Source organism: Procambarus clarkii, chromosome 65 (assembly GCF_040958095.1).
Source record: "Procambarus clarkii isolate CNS0578487 chromosome 65, FALCON_Pclarkii_2.0, whole genome shotgun sequence".
Taxonomy (NCBI): Eukaryota; Metazoa; Arthropoda; class Malacostraca; order Decapoda; family Cambaridae; genus Procambarus; species Procambarus clarkii.
The window spans coordinates 22,602,621-22,624,259 of record NC_091214.1 but is presented as its reverse complement, the minus strand read 5'-3'; the positions used below and the strand labels follow the sequence as shown (position 1 = coordinate 22,624,259).

General features: G+C 39.8%; 1 protein-coding gene across 1 annotated transcript; it reads right to left on the bottom strand.

Moving 5' to 3' along the window:
- Positions 1-399: 399 nt before the first annotated feature.
- On the bottom strand, positions 400-12,467 carry LOC123771059 (damage suppressor protein). The gene is made up of 5 exons (XM_069309592.1): positions 12,190-12,467; positions 9,545-9,659; positions 5,767-5,855; positions 1,922-2,818; positions 400-1,873 (listed from the first exon to the last, which is right to left on the bottom strand). The coding sequence occupies exons 1-5, from the start codon at positions 12,331-12,333 to the stop codon at positions 1,385-1,387; spliced, it is 1,734 nt and encodes a 577-aa protein (XP_069165693.1). The 5' UTR covers positions 12,334-12,467; the 3' UTR covers positions 400-1,384.
- Between the last annotated feature and the right edge of the window lie 9,172 nt (positions 12,468-21,639).

Sequence of the window (21,639 nt, the reverse complement as noted above, 5' to 3'; positions counted from 1 at the left end):
TGGACCCCTGTGGTACTCCACTTACTATATATCTCCAGTCAGATTCATTCTCATTATCACCACTCTTTTCTTTTCACCATTTACCTTCTGAAATTTATAACGAGAAAAATGCTAGGAAGAACTTTCTATATGATTAAATGTTTTTACCTATACGTTAAAACAATGGAAAAGAAATTTATATATTTCCTTAATAGTAAAGCCATTTATGTGACTAGGATGTAGATTACCTAACATCTTCATGCCAAAGAGGCACTTAGGGAAGGCCTAAAGTTCCAGTTGGACAGTAGATTTATCTACTAGCTTTATCTATTTATTAACAAGAGTTGTACCACCATAACCCGAGAATATTTTGCCAATAGATAGTAACTACATCCTTATTGGGACAAATCATACGCACACTACAGTATAATTCAAATTGCCTTTATTATATGAAGATTACATTATATCCTTGCAAAAACAAATATTTACATAAGTTATCAATAAACTTAAGAATAATTACAAAAATATGAAATGCATGAAACAAAGTCTCACCATAATCATCTGTAAACTATAGGCAATGTGGTTGAGTTAGTTATTAAAAACAATATATCTTTATTAATAAGTAAACTTGTATACAAATCTGAAAATGTATTAAATAATTGATAAACAAAAATGCACTTCCTTTAATTTAAGAAATGTACCAAAAGATTATTAAAAGCGTTCTTTTTTATCTATAGTCCTATATTGTAAGGCATTTATAAACATAATTTGTATGCTGAAGAGTTTCAATAGGTAAACATGCCACTACTTTGTATAGTCAAACAAGGAGTTTATAACTTAGAACAACACACACGAAGTCTAATTCCAGCTGTCTGTAAAACAAATAACATGGGATTTAAGATAACCTAAAGCTCTTTAGAGCCTACTAAGACTCGTTAACTCAGTAATAGTCATAATAAATTAGAGATCACTTATGAACTTTTATTATAATAACATTTCGTTTAAAATATAATTAAATACAGGGTTTTGCTAATGTGATCCTATTGTTTCCAATATGTTAATACATGGCAAAGGGAAGGGAACTATCAAGGAAAAGTGCCAAGCAATTACTATAGCACTGGGAAGGGGTGTCAGGATAAGGATTTGTGATGGGACAGGGAGGGAAGGAATAGTGCCCAACACCCCTTGAACCGTTGGGGATAGAACGCCGACCTGCATGAAGCAAGACCGTCGCTCTACCGTCCAGCCCAAGTGGTTGGGCAATGTTAATACAAGTAACAAATAATATTTATCATCTGAAATTGCTAATTTTAACTTCCCGTAAACTTGTGCCTAGATTTTCAAGACCCCACACTCGTTGTTTCCATACTGCTCTCTGTCTTCTTTCTCTTTTCCAATGGTGGTTTTAAACCTTTGGTGGTGGTGGTGCCCCAGCTCCCGCAGCTGGAGGTGGTGCAGCTCCTGCAGCTGGAGGTGCCCCAGCTCCCGCAGCTGGAGGTGCCCCAGCTCCCGCAGCTGGAGGTGCCCCACCTCCCGCAGCTGGAGGTGCCCCACCTCCCGCAGCTGGAGGTGCCCCAGCTCCTTCCTTCCCTTTTTTCTTTTTCTCTCCTTTCTTTCCTTTGCCCTTCCCCTTACCCTTCTTTCCAGCTTTCTCTCCAGGTTTTGCTTCCGCCGCACCCTTTTCACCAGCTTTCTCTCCAGGTTTTGCTTCCGCCGCACCCTTTTCACCAGCTTTCTCTCCAGGTTTTGCTTCCTCCGCACCCTTTTCTCCAGCTTTTCCCTTTCCCTTCTTTTTACCTTTTCCCTTACCCTTCTTTCCTTTCCCTTTACCCTTCCCTCCAGCCTTTTCTTCTCCAGGTTTTACCTCCCCTTCACCTTTCTTTTCACCTTTTCCCTTCCCCTTACCTTTCCCCTTCCCCTTCTCCCCAGGTTTCTCCTCCACCTTCTCTCCAGGTTTTGCTTCCACCGCACCCTTTTCTCCAGGTTTTGCTTCCACCGCACCCTTTTCTCCAGGTTTTGCTTCCACCGCACCCTTTTCTCCAGGTTTTGCTTTCACCGCACCCTTTTCTCCAGGTTTTGCTTCCACCGCACCCTTTTCTCCAGCTTTCTCTCCAGGTTTTGCTTCCCCCTCAACTTTTTCTCCAGGTTTTATCTCTCCCTTCTTTCCACCTTTTCCCTTACCCTTCCCTTTTCCCTTACCCTTTCCTTTTCCCTTACCCTTCCCTTTACCCTTTTCTTCAACTTTTACCTCTCCCTCACCCTTCTCTTCAGCTTTTTCCTCACCCTTCTCTTCAGCTTTTTCCTCTCCCTTCTTGCCAGCTTCGATCACTTCTGGTTTTAATTCGGCCTTAGTCTCTCTTTCAGGTCTTTTGGGTAATTTTTCAGCCCAACTTCCAATTCCGGTAGGCCGAGCTGTCTCTCCTTCAGTAGTCAGTTTGGTAACAACTTCTGTCCCGTAACCTGTTCGGTTAATTGAACCTAGAATAGCAAGAGAGATGTTTTCAGCATCGTCCTTTTTTCTCTCCACAGGCGTCGTACTTCCCTCTTCTGTGACACTTTCGTGCATTTTCGAGACATTTCCAATGAGTCCTTGAACATCAATTGATATATTTTTGGCTTGCTCGGTGTTCTGTTCTCTGGTGCTCTTTTCATTTTCTATCTCCTCCGGAGATAATAAACGGGTTGACTTTTCATCAGTTAGAACAACTCCTCCAAGTGTGAGAGATATGTTCTGAGTAGATTCGTGAACAACGCCAACCGGTTCCTTTGGCTTGGTTGATTCCGGGTCAGGGTCATCACTCAGAATATAAGAGTCAATGAAGTGTTGTTCTGGCACTGTCTGAAAAAAATAAATTTATTTGTATATTATATAGATACTGAAGCGTAAATTAGTTTTTTTACATCCAGAATTAACCCGGACACCCTAGTTCTGAAACTCTTAAACTATTCCTTAAAGTCGAAGTAATTTTTTTTTGTCTGTAACTCTGCAGTGACTCTATAACAAAGTTCTGTCATAAGGCATAATGTACTAGAAATAAGATTATATTATCTTAATTAAAGTTTGCCTCGACGAATATATGGATAATGAATGTACTAAGTTTGCCTCGACGAACATAGTACATTCATTATAGTTAAAAGTATATGGATAATGATTGTACTACATTAGTTCAAAATATATGGATAATGAATGTACTACAATGATATGGCTGATAATCAAATTCTAAATTCTAAATGTAGTTGTTGTTCTTGTATATAGATCACCAGTTTCAAGACAACAGCAGTTCAAAGACCAATTAACAAAAATCGAAATACTGCTTTAGAAAACTCACAAAAACCAGCCCCAAACCATCATCATGCTTGGTGACTTAAATTTACGGCGCCTAAAATAGAAAATATGCCAAATACTGTTATGTGAGAGAATCCCAGAAAGCAATATAAATGAAGATATATAAATCACTTCTTTCGTATGCATGACAGATTTGCTATACACGAGCAAATAGTAGTACAAACTATAAAATAAAACACCCTAGATCTTATTTTCACAAATAATGATGAACTGATACAAAACCTAATGATTACAAATACATATTACAGTATTTAGGTTACATCCTCATCAAAGTTCAATCATGTGTGGATAAATCCAAAGAGAATTCTACAAATTCAATTTCAATAACAAAATTACTGGGAACCAATAAACCAGCCTGGGGCCAGATTCACGAAGCAGTTTCGCAAGTACTTACGAACGTGTACATCTTTCCTCAATCTTTGACGGCTTTGGTTACATTTATTAAACAGTTTACAAGCATGAAAACTTGCCAATCAACTGTTGTTATTGTTATAAACAGCCTTCTGGTGCTTCGGAGCTCATTAACTGTTTAATAATTGTAAATAAAGATCGAGAAAAGATGTACACGTTCTTAAGTGCTTGCGGAACTGCTTCGTGAATCTGGCCGCAGGTCTTCACAGGATAAGGTGTGAAGAACAGCTAAATAATATAAACCTAATAGAAATTGGAACAAGAATGGCGCACTCCTCAAAGGGAGCCGGTCGGCCGAGCGGACAGCACGCTGTACTTGTGATCCTGTGGTCCTGGGTTCGATCCCAGACGCCGGCGAGAAACAATGGGCAGAGTTTCTTTCACCCTATGCTCCTGTTACCTAGTAGTAAAATAGGTACCTGGGTGTTAGTCAGCTGTCACTGGCTGCTTCCTGGGGGTGGAGGCCTGGTCGAGGACCGGGCCGCGGGGAAACTAAAAAACCCGAAATCATCTCAAGATAATCTCAAGAATCTCCTACAGACGAAGGAAACAAATCACGCTCCACGCTTCCATGAACTATGTAGAGAAATGGAAGCAATCACACTAAAGCTGCAAGAAACATGCAAAATGTTGAGAAGAGACAAAGAGAGCAAAAGGCCATCAGTGAAAATTGTGAGGAACTCAAAACATTTTTTTATTTTATAGCCTAAAATAAAAACTACCCCATAGCAATTTGGCAGCAGGATGCTGCTTCTGGAAACTTTTCTTATAAAGACTGCTTAGTCGATAGAGCTTCGGCTCTCACACTCGTGGGGTTCACTGTTCGAGTCTCCTAGAACCCATGTGAATGGAACTACCCATGGTATTGGGCAATTGCGGAAAGGAGATGGAATCTTCATGAATGACAACAAAGAAATTAATAAAATACAGAGCATACAATACGACGATATTTTCAGTGAACCCTTAAACACACTAAAGATCGACAACCTATACGAATTCTTGATGAAAGTTACACCAACCTCGACTCATTCACTGGACGTCGCTCTAGCCCCCCGTGGATTTTGAAGTAGCCATAGAGTGCATATCCATGCATTCATGGAATTTCATGTTCATAAAGAATTGCAGAAAAAACTCCATCTAAGGCGTAACACTTTCAAAACAGTTAAGATCATGCCACTCCACAATGGGGGTAGTAAAGAAGATTGCACTTATATCACACATCATAAAATCTTTGCGAGTGCTAAAAAGTAAGATCGTAAAACATATGGGGTCACATCTATATAACCATGGACATCACAGATTTGGTGCAGGACGTTCCTGCTTCTCAGGAAGATGATGGATATTAACCCAGACGGAAGATGAGGAAAGGTCCAAAGACAGAAGAGGGGAGTTGAGAAGGAAGAAGAGTCCAGGGGCCAGATTCACGAAGCACTTACGCAAGTACTTTTGAACGTGTACATCTTTCCTCAATCTTTGGCGGCTTTGGTTATATATATTAAACAGTTTACAAGCATGAAAACTTCCCAATCAACTGTTGTTATTGTTATAAACAGCCTTCTGGTGCTTCGGAGCTCATTAGCTGTTTAATAATTGTAAACAAAGCCGCCAAAGATTGAGAAAAGATGGACAGGTTCGTAAGTGCTTGCGTAACTCCTTCGTGAATCTGGCCCCAGGAGTGAGAAGGCTCACAACCGATACGGCTGAGACGTAATCAAATATAGTAGATCAGGGAAGACTGAGAAGTAACGCACAAATGGCGGGGAATGCTGAAAAGACAGGGTAGGAACATGGGGAAGAGGTAACAAGAGGAACAACTCCGCCTTAGACCGCACATGAGCATGATGAGGCGAACTGGTATAGATGTCAAGGCTTAAAGCTCAGAAAAGGTTGCGGAACTGAGGAAGGGAAGAAGTTTGGAGAAGAGGATTGCTGAACTTCGCAGGAGCGCTCACAAGACATGTTACAAAATCAGAAATATATTTGCATCACTATTGCTTTATATTTTAAAGCATTGAGACTTATGTTCTTACCACACCCGAGATGAGGCGTTCTGGAGCTGTACATCCAACTCTGCAAGCCCACATTGGCGGCGAAAACCTTTCATAATAATCGTCACATTCTGGGAAGTAATAATTCGTATTAATGTGAGGCTACCTATACAATTGTCCTTATTTTATATATACGAAAAATAAAGTTTTTTTTGCAAACATGGGAAATGGAAAATATTAGTACAATTTCCAGTCTTCATAGGTTTCTACCGACGAAGCCTTTCTGAACAAACATTTCTCTTATTAGGAAATAAGTACATTTGCAGAATATAAAACATGACAAATCAAAATGTTGACAATAAATTTACCTTAAGGCTAAGTTGCAATATGTTCACTTCAAAGTTATATTTTCAATAACATATCAGATATTCCAACCAAAATTGAGTAATAAGAAATAGGTGCAAGAAAAAGTTTACATTGTCCATTGGATGAATAATTGCTTTATAGCAAAGGTGTAACATGCCAAATGTAACATGCCAAAGGTGTAACATGCCAAAATGCCAGATCCTGTGACTTATATTACTGAACACTACAGTAATAATATTTGTTGTTCTAAATCAGAATAGTCATTTCACGTGATAATTTTAAATACTGTGTTGTACTCGTATGGACTCCTGAATTTATGTTTTATTATTTTGTCATTAATTTGATTTTCCTACACTGTTATGATTATACGGGTTATCGACTTCCCACGGACTTTCAGTTATTCAGTTAGTTCTAATATTTATTGAACGTGTAGTATTAATTTCTTCAGCCTGTTACTGAAGTTGGGGTAACAGGTCATTGTAACTGGAATAATACAAGTCCCGTGGCACCAGCATGCTGTAACAGTGACAAGACCATTTAGGAAAAAAGACATAGCACTTAATTAACCTACAGCCAGACTAGGCTTCATACTTCATACAAGGCTTATACCCACTTCACACGGGACACCGACATGCTGTAACAGTGACAAGACCATTTAGGAAAAAATACATAGCACTTTTTTAACCTACATCCAGGCTAGGCTTCATTTTTAACACAAGGCTTCTACCCGCTTCACACACGAAGTGGGTAGATTCATGCACAACTGAATCTTACTGTTCTCGAGCTCTTACGCTATGGTACAACATAATTACTGGCAACTTTTTCTGACCTACTTTCAATATTGCGTTATTCAAGATCAATCTAAAACTTAATTTTACATTTACAGTACAAAACTAAGTTTAATTAGTATATATTTTTTTCATTTATAATTGCTTTTGCTATATAGTCAATACATAATATACATCTGGCCGAAACGCTATGTGTGTTATTGGCTTTTTGCAAGAATGTCAGAACACGATTGTTAAGTATTCTCACAAACCCATGTACTTTCTTATAAATAAATAAATAAATAAATAAGTAAATAAATAAATAAATACAGTAAATAACAATTAAGGAAACTGCAGAAGGCCTTTTGGGCCATTATGTTACTATGTAATTTGTTCCACAAAATGTCCCTTATTTCCCTTATTTGTCCCTTATTTCCAAAACAGTTTTGGAAATAAGGTCTTTCCTTAATCTAAACTTTTCCAATTTATATACATTGTTTTGTGTTCTATTTTGTATTTATATATTTAACAGCTTATTTCTATATCCTGTGTTATTATCTTTCATCCATTTGTAGACATATTGTTAAGCTGTACCTCGTAATAATGAAATGGTTAAGCCTTGCAAAATTTGCCTGTGATAGATCTGAAAAATTTACCAAAGCTGCTAAATGTTGAGTGGTTTCTTATGCCAACACATCATTAGGCTGAATTTCCCAACCTCCACCAGAGATGTGCACGTAATATCGAAATACTGTATGTTACAATTCTGTAACTTTTACTATTTAAGCAATGGTATTTATTTAAGTATAAGCAATGGCATGCCATTACATTACACCATTAAGGAATGGTATATATTTAAGCAAGACTATTTAAGCAATATTTAAGCAATTAAGCAAATCACTGAGAGCTTAAATGGTTGTGAATAAACTATGTAAACACATTCAAATTCATCGTTGTCTAATCCCAGAAACCTTACTTGAAAGAAGCCAAACACTTCCCACAACCATATGTGAGATCATTACAACCTTCATTACAAATATCTATTAAGATATTACTGTACTACACACACACACACACACACACATACATATATTCCATAAACAGTTTCCCGTTAGATGCCGGTCAAATTGAGACCTACAGAGACCAGCTGAGTGTGATGCAGTTTGTCTCTGTTCAGTAAGTTTGGACCTGCTTGAAACGCCTTGTGTGTTAGTGGCTTTGCAAGAATGTTCCACGCAGTCACAAATGTATGCACTTTCACAACCTTATGTACCTTCTTGTATATAAATAAATAAAAGTAATGTATATCTACACCCAGCAAGGCAGGGCATAAACTCAGCAACATCAGGCATTAAATCCATAAAAGAAATTCCCTACAATGATAGCCTCGTCTGTTACTACATCCGACAAGACAAAATAGTATAATATACATACACAGTATATTTATTTTGTTAAAAATGTGTAAACTGTCAATTGGATAAAATAATATGTATTAATCTTACGTTGTAAATATAAGTTAAGCTTAGGTTGACCATGAAATTGTTAGTGTTCAATAATAAAGATTAAAGCAGGAAAAGTAAGAGTACTGCAATTATACAATGTTTGACTAAACATTTTGTGCATGAAAAGGAAGACAGGGTGTTTTCACTCTGATAAAAACGCCAACAAGTGCACTAAACTAGTAACCCATTCTTAAGCACAGCTGGACTTAACTCCCAAGATTCATAAGCGTCAACCTACCTACTTGTTAATGTCTATAACATTACCATGTCTTTCCCGCCTACCTCACCCCTCCTATGTTCAGGAAATAGATGATGGAATCAGAGTTACCACAGTTATTAAATCCAACCCCCAGGCTTATTTATATACGTTAGCTGATGGAGTATTTGATCTTGGTGTTACTTAGCGTTTCCATATTTCGAAATATTTTAAATTAATGACTAGAAACTCACTTGTAAATACAACTCCTATGAAACATATTGAGAGCTGTATTGCATTTTCACACCTAGTTGCAAAACTGTCAAAATCTCTGGTTGAATATCAGTACTGTACCAGGTGGCAACTGTACCACTGTGGCAACAGTGGTGAATGACACAATTAGTCTAAGCATTTATATTTCGCTCTAATCACCATCTTTTAAGAAATCTCACTGACGAAAAAAGACTGGTTGAATTTCAGTATAAAATTTAAGAGGAAAACTGTACTTTTAACTGCCAGACGTCAAGTGTATTCTTAAGATTCTGCATGTCTAACAATTGCAAAGTCATAACTTCAAGCTTCTTAAGCCGTAATGGAAAATATACACAGGAAATACTTTTCCCAGAGTAATAAGTCTATGGTACAATCTACCTGCTGATGCCTTATAAGAAAAAGCTGTGATCTACTGTAAATTTATAAGTGGGAGATGAAAGAGGAAGTAGAATATGATATCCCGTCACAGCCCGTCTTCTCAAGTTACATTTAGCGTGACATACCATCTTCATGACTTAAATTATAAGCATTAGAGCAATCATATATATCTTCAATGCTTAAAGAATACTTGTCAAGCGTTTAAATGTACTAGTTATTATTTGTAATATGCTAAATAATCAACTTACCATCATACATATCTTCAATTCCTAAAGAATAATAGTCAAAAGTTTAAATCGACTAGCTACTATTTGTAATACGTTAAATAATAAACTTACTACGTCTACAGGTGAGCACACAATCTTCTTGAGTTACACTGAGATTTTTACCCTCATGTTCGTAAAGGCATTTGTGAACGTTGAGACAGCCGGCCAGACAGGCTTCCTGCTTACCCTGAAATAAACTGAAAATGTAAATACTGCACATATAAATGCATTACTGTATATCAAATACATCACATACACAGCTGTCTGCCATTGTTTTTCGAACGTTGAATTTAACTTTGAACAATTTATATCCTAAGTCAATGAAACATTGTTCCCTTATATGCTTATCTTCAATATGGATACAAGATATTAAACACTGAACAGATAATTTTAGCTGATAAAATTATTTAAAAACTCTTCCGAAAGAATTATCGAGGATTTTTTTTTCGATGAAGCTTATTTACGGCGCAAGACAATAGAGAAATATATATCTTCAACTTCAATCTACTGATAATCAAAAGTGAAGTTGACAACAATACATCATGCAGTATTGTAGTTTATAACCTTAACAGCACATCATGCAGTATTGTAGTTTATAACCTTAACAACACATCATGCAGTATTGTAGTTTATAACCTGATCAACGCATTATGCAGTATTGTAGTTTATAACCCTAACAACACATCATGCAGTATTGCAGTTTATAACCTTATCAACGCATTATACAGTATTGTAGTTTATAATTTTAACAACACATGCAGTATTGTAGTGTATAACCTCAACAACACGTCATGCAGTACTGTAGTTTATAACCTTAACAACACATCATGCAGTATTGTAGTTTATAACCTGATCAACGCATTATGCAGTATTGTAGTTTATAACCCTAACAACACATCATGCAGTATTGCAGTTTATAACCTGATCAACGCATTATACAGTATTGTAGTTTATAACCTTAACAACACATCATGCAGTACTGTAGTTTATAACCTTAACAACACATCATGTAGTATTGTAGTTTATAACCTTAATACATCATGCAGTATTGTAGCTTATAACCTTAACAACACATCATGCAGTGTTGTAGCTTATAACCTTAACACATCATGCAATATTGTATTTTATAACCTTAACAACACATCATGTAGTATTGCAGTTTATAACCTTAATACATCATGCAGTATTGTAGTTTAAAACCTTAACAACACATCATGAAATATTGTATTTTATAACCTTAACAATACATCATGCAGTATTGTAGCTTATAACCTTAACAACACATCATGCAGTATTGTAGCTTATAACCTTAACACATCATGCAATATTGTATTTTATAACCTTAACAACACATCATGCAGTATTGTAGCTTATAACCTTAATACATCATGCAATATTGTATTTTATAACCTTAACAATACATCATGCAGTATTGTAGCTTATAACCTTAACAACACATCATGCAGTATTGTAGCTTATAACCTTAACACATCATGAAATATTGTATATTATAACCTTAACAACACATCATGCAGTATTGTAGCTTATAACCTTAATACATCATGCAATATTGTATTTTATAACCTTAACAATACATCATGCACTATTGTAGCTTATAACCTTAACACATCATGCAGTATTGTAGTTTATAACCTTAACACATCATGCAGTATTGTAGTTTATAACCTTAACAACACATGAAGTATTGTAGTAGTATACCCGCTGTAGCAAGGGGTCAGGACCGCTGTAGCAAGGGGGTCAGGGGCCGCTGTAGCAAGGGGGTCAGGACCGCTGTAGCAAGGGGTCAGGACCGCTATAGCAAGGGGTCAGGGGCCGCTGTAGCAAGGGGTCAGGGACTGCTGTAGCAATGGGCCAGGGCCGCTGTAGCAAGGGGTCAGGACCGCTGTAGCAAGGGGTCAGGGACCGCTGTAGCAAGGGTTCAGGACCGCTGTAGCAAGGGGTCAGGGACCGCTGTAGCAAGGGTTCAGGACCGCTGTAGCAAGGGGTCAGCACCGCTGTAGCAAGGGGTCAGGACCGCTGTAGCAAGGGGTCAGGGGCCGCTGTAGCAAGGGGTCAGGGGCCGCTGTAGCAAGGGGGTCAGGGGCCGCTGTAGCAAGGGGGTCAGGGGCCGTTGTAGCAAGGGGTCAGGGACCGCTGTAGCAAGGGGATCAGGACCGCTGTAGCAAGGGGTCAGCACCGCTGTAGCAAGGGGGTCAGGACCGCTGTAGCAAGGGGTCAGGACCGCTGTAGCAAGGGGTCAGGACCGCTGTAGCAAGGGGTCAGGACCGCTGTAGCAAGGGGTCAGGACCGCTGTAGCAAGGGGTCAGGACCGCTGTAGCAAGGGGTCAGGACCGCTGTAACAAGGAGTCAGGGGCCGCTGTAGCAAGGGGTCAGGGGCCGCTGTAACAAGGAGTCAGGGGCCGCTGTAGCAAGGGGTCAGGACCGCTGTAGCAAAGGTTCAGGGCGTCAGTCTACCTCATTTGATAGTATGCTCAGGAAATATTTAACTAAGTGTTCATACCCTGAGTAAATAGAACAAGATTATAATTTTTGATGGAGATTCTGCAGCTTTCCCGTCCTGGTGGCGACCACCATCTATGGCAATCCTGTAAAATGTAAATGGTTTTAATTTTACAAATATATTAAGTTTGCAGCCATCCAGAGACAGGTCTCATCAGTTTCCTGTAAGATACTGAAGGCAATTTTGTATACTGGACCTTAGCAAAGGTGCTGCACTGTCCTACACAGTCGAGTTCTTGTGTTGGGTTCTTGGGGTCGGCGCCGGTCTGGAGGAGCGGACCAACAGTCACACCAAGAACCAGACTGGCCACAAGATATCCGGTCATTGTCAGGCGAGCCATGCTTGGTGCACCCGGCGGTGCCCGGGGCGTCCTCTGGTCCACAGCAGTGGTTTCAAGGCCGCAGGGGGTCTTAAGTGCTGGGGTCCAGAGCGCAGGGGGTCTAGAACACAAGAGGCCTAGCGGTGGGGTATAGAGCACTGGGGGGTGTCTTGGGGTGGGGTACAGAGCACTGGGGGGTGTCTAGCGGTGGGGTACAGAGCACTGGGAGTGGGGGTACAGAGCCCTTGGGGGGTTTAGCCGTGGGGTACAGAGCACTTGGGGGTCCAGAGCGCGGAGGTTACGCATGCGACCCCAAGCACATCCTGGACCAGACTGACGAGGACAGCTTCCCTCTGGGCGGTATTCCTACGCTTCCGGCTTCACACCTTTTGAAAGGAATATACTTTTATATTTTAATTATGACTCTTTATTGAAATATTCCTGTTTTCAGATTTTGTTCTGTGAAAATTTGCCACAAGAAGAAAATGCTAGGAAGAACTTTGCATATGATTATATATGCATGTATTTTATGTGTATGTAGTTATTTTATATTTATGTTTTATGTCAAGTCCATTATGTTTAATAATGGACATGAAATTTGTATTATTATTTCAAAATGAAAGCCTATTTCGCTACACTCATTCAGGGCAAAAACCAGTTGAAACGTCTCGTTGATATTCCTTCATTAAACATTTATCTGTGTTCACTAAAACTTGTTTAGCAAATATTGTTTGATGAGTGACAAATATTCTCACTTGTCCCTATTTTATTCATGAGGAAATCGTATCTTATTACTGCCAGATTATTTATATTGGAGAAGGAAAATACTTAATAGTTTTACTGGACTGGTAAGTTCTCGTCGCTGGTTCAAAAAAAGCTACAGGTTAATTGTCGCCGAATTAACACAAAAAAAAGACAGTTAATAATGTCTCATATTCTCCACTGAATTTAATATAAATTATACTCGGGGAAATAGCGAACCCACCATTGCTCGAAAACTTATATAAATCATATGATACATGCTGTATGGTATACGTATATCCCATGACAAAATAAAAAAAATCCTAATAAATAAAATAATACAATACGTAAAAAAAACATACTTGAATTCACTGGACTAAACAATATTTCGTACAAAGTTTCAACAAAGGAAACACACTTCTCAGTATTCCAAGAAAACTATTGTAAAGCCTGATTACGGCCACAATGGTCACAAGTATTGCTTCAATTTGTTCGAATTGCTTTCGAAGTTTTCTAAGTCATTCTAACGGAGCTATAGCACTCGGAGCTGCCCTCCCGAGGGAGACTGAACGACTTAATGTCAGTGTTATCCTCTAGTGACTGTGAAACAATTTAAGCTCAGAGTTACGAGGCTGTTATCAGTCCTCTCTAAGAGTACATCGTATTTTGAGGTATAAATCCCCTTAAAGCCAACAAATATAAAGCTATGTTCTGTCTTCTAGTCTTGGGTTCCCGGTTAGATTAGGTTTAGGCAAAGTAGTACATCGGTTTAGTGACGTTGGGAACGCTCGACAGGCCAAGCAGCTGCAACAGCCTGACTTCTAATTTTGATACATTTCTTATAAATATAACAAATTTAAGCGTAGAGAAGGAGAACGCGAGAGAGAGAAAACACGCTACAGTAACCTAGGCTACTAGCCATTTTAGTATGCCAGTACAGTCCTGCCTTCAGAAACAAAATTATTTGATAATTTCCCTAGAGCGTCGTGCCGGGTGTGTGTGTGTGTGTGTGTGTGTGTGTGTGTGTGTGTGTGTGTGTGTGTGTGTGTGTGTGTGTGTGTGTGTGTGTGTGTGTTGGTCTCGTGTGGGTGTCGTGTCTGCAGTTGTTGTTTAAGATTCAGCTACTTGGAACAAAAAGTTCCAAGTAGCACGGGCTATGGTGAGCCCGTAGTACAGTACGTTGCCATAGCGTGCCTACATACAACGATGTTCCCACTTTGTGAACCTTGTGACGCACAGTACCGTTCTGTGTGGGTTTTGCGACCACTTTACAGTACTATGTAAGCCTTGGGGGGGGGGGGCTAATCTGTAAGCAGTGGGACGCACTGTTCCTTACTGTGTAACTCTTAGAAATTACTGCATCGTACTGTGTAAGCCTTTGGACACACTGTACTATACAGTACTGTGTAAACCTTGGGACGCACTGTACCGTTATGTAAGCCTTGTAATGTACTGTATTGTACTGTGTAAGTCTTGAGGAACACTGAAGCGTACTGTGTTAACTTGGAAAACATTTTCATAGTATTCGTTAGTTTAATGATCTTTTGTTATCTTCATTAAGGAATATTGTTGTTGCATATTGTGTTACAGTTTTATTTAATATTTATGTTTCATATTCATTCTGCTTTCAGTTAAAGGAAAACACACACACACACACACACTCACACACACACACACACACACACACACACACACACACACACACACACACACACACACACACACACACACACACACACACACACAAAGTGAGATATCTTTGCTGGAGTTTTAATATATTAAAAAAAAGATACATTCTAAGACAGATCTTTTTCTGGTCCCTCTTCTGTTTCTCACTAATAACCCTTATCATTATTTCTCAATGGTTGCGCACACTCCACTGTTTACTTTCCAAATAAACCTCCAAATTACCTCACTAATTGTCAAAATTTTATTATTTTTCCTCGACTTTATATTTTTCCGAGGAAGAGAAGAGAAAAATTCGTCTGCGTTTCTCCACAATTCATGAGAGTCGTTTGATAGGAACCTCTGAAGCCAACTGTAAGCCCTTAACGATTGGAAGTTAATTGATTTAATTTTTTACACCTTTCAAGAAGCGATGGAAACAATAACTTCTGGACCGTTCACCGATTTTGGTCGAATTTCGGTGAGATGTTTTTGGGGAAATTTCAGATATGGGAAGATACTCATTCTTCGTTAATGAGGCATAGGGTGAAATAGCATCACTTCAACCAGTTGACGATAAATGTTTATATTATTTATTGACTTGCAGAATGAATAGTCAATTGGTAGATTACAGTCAATTCATTGTTTAATATTCTGATTAATATATTTATTACAAAATATGAAGAAACAAAGCAAATTCAAAGCAAAGCAACACTATAAAACACATTTATAGTGTTTTTATATGACTGCTCTTCTCTTTATTAAATAATATACAAATATGTAAAGTAAAAAGCAGGCCTAGGACTGCTTTTTAGGCCTTGGACAGGTTAGGTTAAGTGGTACAATTACTGCTCCAGTTATTACCATGCCATTTGGAGTAATAAAAGTACAAAATGTGAACTTTTTGGGTTCAAAAGTACATTGTTGTACGTTCAACTAATAGTTGCTATAAGTACTAACATATACCATGAAAATGTAAGGGTAAACGGGAGGACAGAGAATGAGAAATAATATTAGCGAGGAAAACCATTGGTCCCACCGGTGGGGAAAAAGCCTGAGATTGACTCTGCCATTTGTCGTATCCCACTTCCCATTACACAAATTAATCCTTTCACTAAATTTACAGTAGCGGTGAGCAATGGAAGAATCTCTCTGGGTACCGCATAGTGGCTTTAAAATAATACGTCTTCTGTCAGGCGACCACAATGTCGAGCTTTCTGTGATAGTAACTTCATTTCTCAAGATTCTTTTCTGCGAATTCGGCAGGAGATCGAAAGATGGCGATGGCAAAAGGTGTTTGGTTGTTTGAGTCCTCTGTGCATGTGTTCAACGTTTTCAACAGCTTGAAAACTGTTGTAGCGATTGAAATTATATATGACAGTAATAGAGATTCTATTTGACAGCAATAGAGATTATATGTGATAATAATAGTAAGCAGCGAGCAGGCAACAGCTGACAAGTTTGTTGAGGTGACATAACTAACATTGTAAGTGTTGACTGCAAGGCAACCTATCCTTCATATAGAACGTCTCATTTTGACGTATACTCTACCTAAGGCCAAAAATCGTCGTACTAGAAAATGGAAGCGGCTCGAGATTTTTTGTTTCTTATAGATGAACGGCTATCATTATTTCAATAGCCTACTTGAGATAATTTACACTCTGTTAGTGAATAAGCTCGATATTGCATTAGTCCATTTTTTGTTAATGCAAAATTATAAATTTCTTGCAACAATTGAAAGGTGATAGTCTGTGGTTTGACGGTTATGAACGCTGTCCTTGAACGCTGTCTGTGAACGCTGTCTATGAACGCTGTCCTTGAACGCTGTCTATGAACGCTGTCCTTGAACGCTGTCTATGAACGCTGTCTATGAACGCTGTCCTTGAACGTTGTCTATGAACGCTGTCCTTGATCGCTGTCTATGAACGCTGTCTATGAACGCTGTCCTTGAACGCTGTCTATGAACGCTGTCCTTGAACGCTGTCTATGAACGCTATCCTTGAACGCTGTCTATGAACGCTGTCCTTGAACGCTGTCTATGAACGCTGTCCATGAACGCTGTCCTTGAACATTTTCTATAAGCGAGTATTTGAACTCAGTTGATAAACACCGTCCACGAACGCTGTTAATGAACCTTATTAATAAACGTAGTCTATGAGCACTTACATAAACGCTGTCTGTGAACGCGCCATCAGATATAGGCTGCGATAGGCTATATAGGCTGCGATAGGCTATATAGATTGCAATAGACTATATAGGCTAGTTACCGACATTCATATGCTTCTGGTTCGGCAAAACCACTTCTAATTTGACGCTCGTTAAACTATAAAGGTTAGGTGACCTAATTCAGTCAATTACGACATCTGCGAGAATTTTTACTGTCTTAGAGATACAAAGTTTTTTGCAAACGCCTAATGAAAAACAAAAAATGTGCGAAAGATGTATTTTTAACTTAGTTTAACGAATCATCTGCAACTTGAGCACCATTCCCTTGCTTGCATGCACAGCGAAATGTTTTGCAGGAATTTCCACCTGTTATTTACGTGCCGGAGACTGTCTGGCTGAGTTTAAACTTGCGGACAGGGAAGGACATCTGAGGGGTGGTGGGGGGGTGTTGTGGGGAGGGGGGTGTTGTGGGGAGGGGGTGTTGTGGGGAAGGGGGAGGTATATATTTATGGAAGGGGTGTGGGTGATGGAGCACCATTTGGTCCAGGAGACATCTCCCGTCACGCAGGGTGCAGTTGCGCCTCCACAGATCTCCAGTATCATCTCTTGATACTGGTAATGGCTCAAAAGGGCCACCACTTACGGGCTACTCATGCCCGTGCTACCTCTTGGGTGGCTTAATCTTCATCAATCAATAAATCGGGTGATGGAGGGTTGCGTATACTTACTGTTTGTGCCTGCAGGATCGCGTTATTAGCTCTTGGGTCCCGCCTTTCTAACCGTCGGTTGTCTAACGTACTGATTCCCGACATACTGTTCTCTATCATATCTACTACATACATTTATCTCACATATACATCCCAAGGATGTAGGCCACAAAAACTAACTCCCGTATACCTATTTACTGCTAAGTGAACAGAGGCACCAGATGAAAGAAGCGGGTCATTTGTTTCTGCCTCGGCCGGGAATCGAACTGAGGCTCTTGGACTGTGTGTGTGTGAGAGAGAGAGAGAGAAAGAGCGTGTGTGTGTGTATTTGTGTAAATTGTGATGCTGCGAGGACTGGGATGGGTCTAGCTGCCAACGAGATGAATGCTCAAAAGGCCTTCTTTATCCTGGAAGCTTCTCCACCACGCGTCCAAGACGAGGCGCTGCACCTCTCTCCTTTCCCAACATTTCGTTTATTTTGTCGCCTATATATTATACTATATATTTTACGGGCTCACCATAGCCCGTACTACATGGACACTTCGTCCTGAGTAGCTAAATCTTTAACAACAACAATTATACTAATCTAGGAACAAGACCACATACGGGAGACATCTCCCGTCACGCAGGGTGCAGTCGCACCTCCACAGATCTCCAGTATCAGCTCTTGATACTGGTAATGGCTCAAAAGGGCCACCACTTACGGGCTATTCATGCCCGTGCCACCTTTTGGGTGGCTTAATCTTCATCAATCAAACAAGACCAAAGCAGACTAACTCAGAACAACTCAGTGACAATAGACCATTAAAGACCACGTTTCCCCAAATCAGACCGCAGCAATATAGACCAGCCCACACAAGACCACGCCCTGACAGTTAATGGCCTTCCGTCTTGTCTGCGAAAGTTTCGCGATTTGTTTAATGTCTCTTGTAATTGTCTTTCCTGCTCGTGGGTTTTGCCTGGAATATACCAGGACTTGCTTGTTGGGGAGAGAGTCGGGAGGCGATGGCACGGAGCGGTGTCGGGAGGTGATGGAACATCAAGTGTCGGGGCGATAAATCGGAACAAATTCGGGTGGAGATGGAACGGAACGATGACAAATAGTGCCCCGACCAACCCGAGTGGACGAGTCCTACATCTTGAGGTTATCGTGAGTGGGAATGGAGAGTGGGGAATGCTAGGGACATTCCCCATCCCAAAAGTGCGTACATATATTATTCTAACCGAGTCTAAACGAACCGAACTAATGACCAAATTTCGTTCAACCGATTTGTACATCCAATGAAAAACTCATTCGTGTTATTTACTCCCATTTACATAATAAGTTGCAGCTAAAAAATATATTTTATTCATAACTATATATTTCTTGGTTTAAACTATCTATGTATATGAGTGAATGTCTGTTTGTCTATCTATCTGTCGACTCAAGGTTAGAGATCAGACGCTTGGGGCAAGCCTCATCCAGCTTTGCAGGGTGAATGGTCTGGGGTATGGGACGGACATAGGGTGGTCGAGGTCGCCAGAATTTAAGAGGGAACAGTGTGCTGTGGTCAGATACTGCCCTCTACGACTGATTTTGGCACTGTCTGGCAGCTACGCCTACCTAAAGATTAAAAATAAAAATGTCAAAACAACTGTTTTCCTATAGTAACATGAGCTATAGTAACCTATAGTTCATGTAACATGATTCACTGGTCTCGTGAGAAAATTAAGTCTTAATGTTCTTCAATATATTATTATAATTATGACTAGGCTACAGTTCGCTCTTCACGACCAAACATGATACGGATGCAAGGACCAGACTGTGCAAGTCACTACATTCTTAGAAGATGTAGACACATGTTTTTAGTCCATCTTGCTAACCTCGATCAAACATTAAGTGAACAACAGCCTTGCCACTAACCAAGAGAGTCCCTAGTTAGCAGATTATGCACAACGACCAGGCTCGCAGGATACATGACGACCAGGTTACAAGGTGCTCGACGACCAGGCTTATGAGCTACACTATTCCCACCGCTGCCACCAGTATTCGTTTGCCTTGTTTGGGTTGAATGTAGACACAGTAGTCGCTTCTGTATATATTTATTGACCGAGACAACAAGGTATATATCTGGCCAGCCGAGGTCCACCTACTCTGAGTCTGTGAGGAGAACTGAGGCTGCTGGGAGCATGGCTTATGCTCCTCTGTCTGACATGACGTCAGAGGCCTACTTGCCTGTGATTGGTTATATTTCAACTGGCATAGAATTTGAGTATAACACCACACCCAGCCACTCAAAGCTCACAGAAATCTCCCACCTTCACATTTCCGCATTGCAAGACTTTATAGCAAGGCTTAAGTCGTATCATGGGGCATGAGGCCACAAAACTGCCTTAATTTCAGCCGTTCCTCAGGGACCAACAAGACTCCACACTGATATTTTTTTCATGTTCGTTCCCTCTGGTTACTCTTGCCTGGAGCATTTAGCATTTGATGACCAAACCACACACTAGAAGATGAGGAGACGACGATGTTTCGGTCCGTCGTGGACCATTATCAAATCGATTATCCAGGACGGACCGAAACGTCGTCGTCTCCTTATCTTCTGGTGTGTGGTTTGGTGATTATATCTTCATTTCCATTTCCCCGTTCCCGTAAGGCCTAAGGCCTAAGTTTTCATCACTCGCTACAAAGAAATAATTCAGATTCGCAAGCCTCTTCCATATGACCTATTGGATAGATTGAAATTTCACAGTAATTCAAGAAAGTGATCTATTATCCCAACCCATCCTTCGAAGGCAAGCAGCAACTGCAGCTACAATGGATGAAATGTATAAATTATGGGTTATTGTACCAAAAGAGGTTCACCCTTGTGCTATTGGAATTTAAAGCTGCATTACAAAAACTGAAAGAGCCTACATGAACCTAACCAGTTATATGCCTAAATACGCAAGCTTAGGCCTAACATAAGCAATTTTAGGCCTAATTTAATACATATATGTACATTCTATAGGTACTATAATTTCGTAATAATAGGATGTGTCATAACCTGTTTAGGAGGGTAGAAATAGCCTAAGCTACTCTACCTCGTTGAGATGTATATTCTTGTTCTAATAAACATACTTGAACTTGTGTCAACCTGATCTGTATTCTGAGCCTACATCACTCACTGCAAGACAGAACACGAAACAATGGGTATAAATTGGATAAGTTTAGATTTAGGAAAGACTTGGGCAAATACTGGTTCAGTAACAGGATTGTTGAATTGTGGAACCAATTGCCGCGTAACATGGTGGAGGTGGGGTCCCTCAATTGTTTCAAGCATGGGTTGGACATGTATATGAGTGGGATTGGGTGGTTATAAATAGGAGCTGCTTCGCATGGGACAGTAGGCCTTCTGCAGTTGCCTTTGTTCTTATGTTCTTAAGGGTTAACATACATGAGTTAAGTTCGAGTGGGAAACCATTGCAAGAGGGGACAAGCCAGTGTTTACAGTGTCAGGTCAAGGTCTTCATGCTCCGCCTGCTATCTGGGTTATATCTTGGGGCATCGTGTTCTTAACCATATGATTTAGGTGATTATTTACACGACTCATCACCCAATTGAGTCTGCACATGAGTTACATGATATAGGCTCAGGTTTGAACACCTACATTTGCAGGTATGCTGAAGAAACAAAAATATGGCGGGGAAATTAATCCAAAATGATTCAAAATTACAACGAGACGAATTAGGCTATTCAAATGCACAAAATTTTGGCAGATGCAGTTTAATGCTAATACAGTACGCGTAAGGTTCTGAGCCTAGGTAAGCATGATATACTAACCAAATATACTTTGGACAATGATTAAATTGTGAAATTTAAATTCGAAAAAGATGATGGGAGTTATGATTAGTAGGAATCTTAAGTCCCCCAAAAAATCGGAACACAAAAGGGTGGGGGGGGGGGGACCTGGAGGTGAAGGTGAAATGGGGGTGACAACTAGGCCAGAGTTTCAGAAAGAGTGCTGTTAAAAATGAATATGGGGCAACTAGGAACGGAGAGAGCAAGGGGCCAGATTCACGAAGC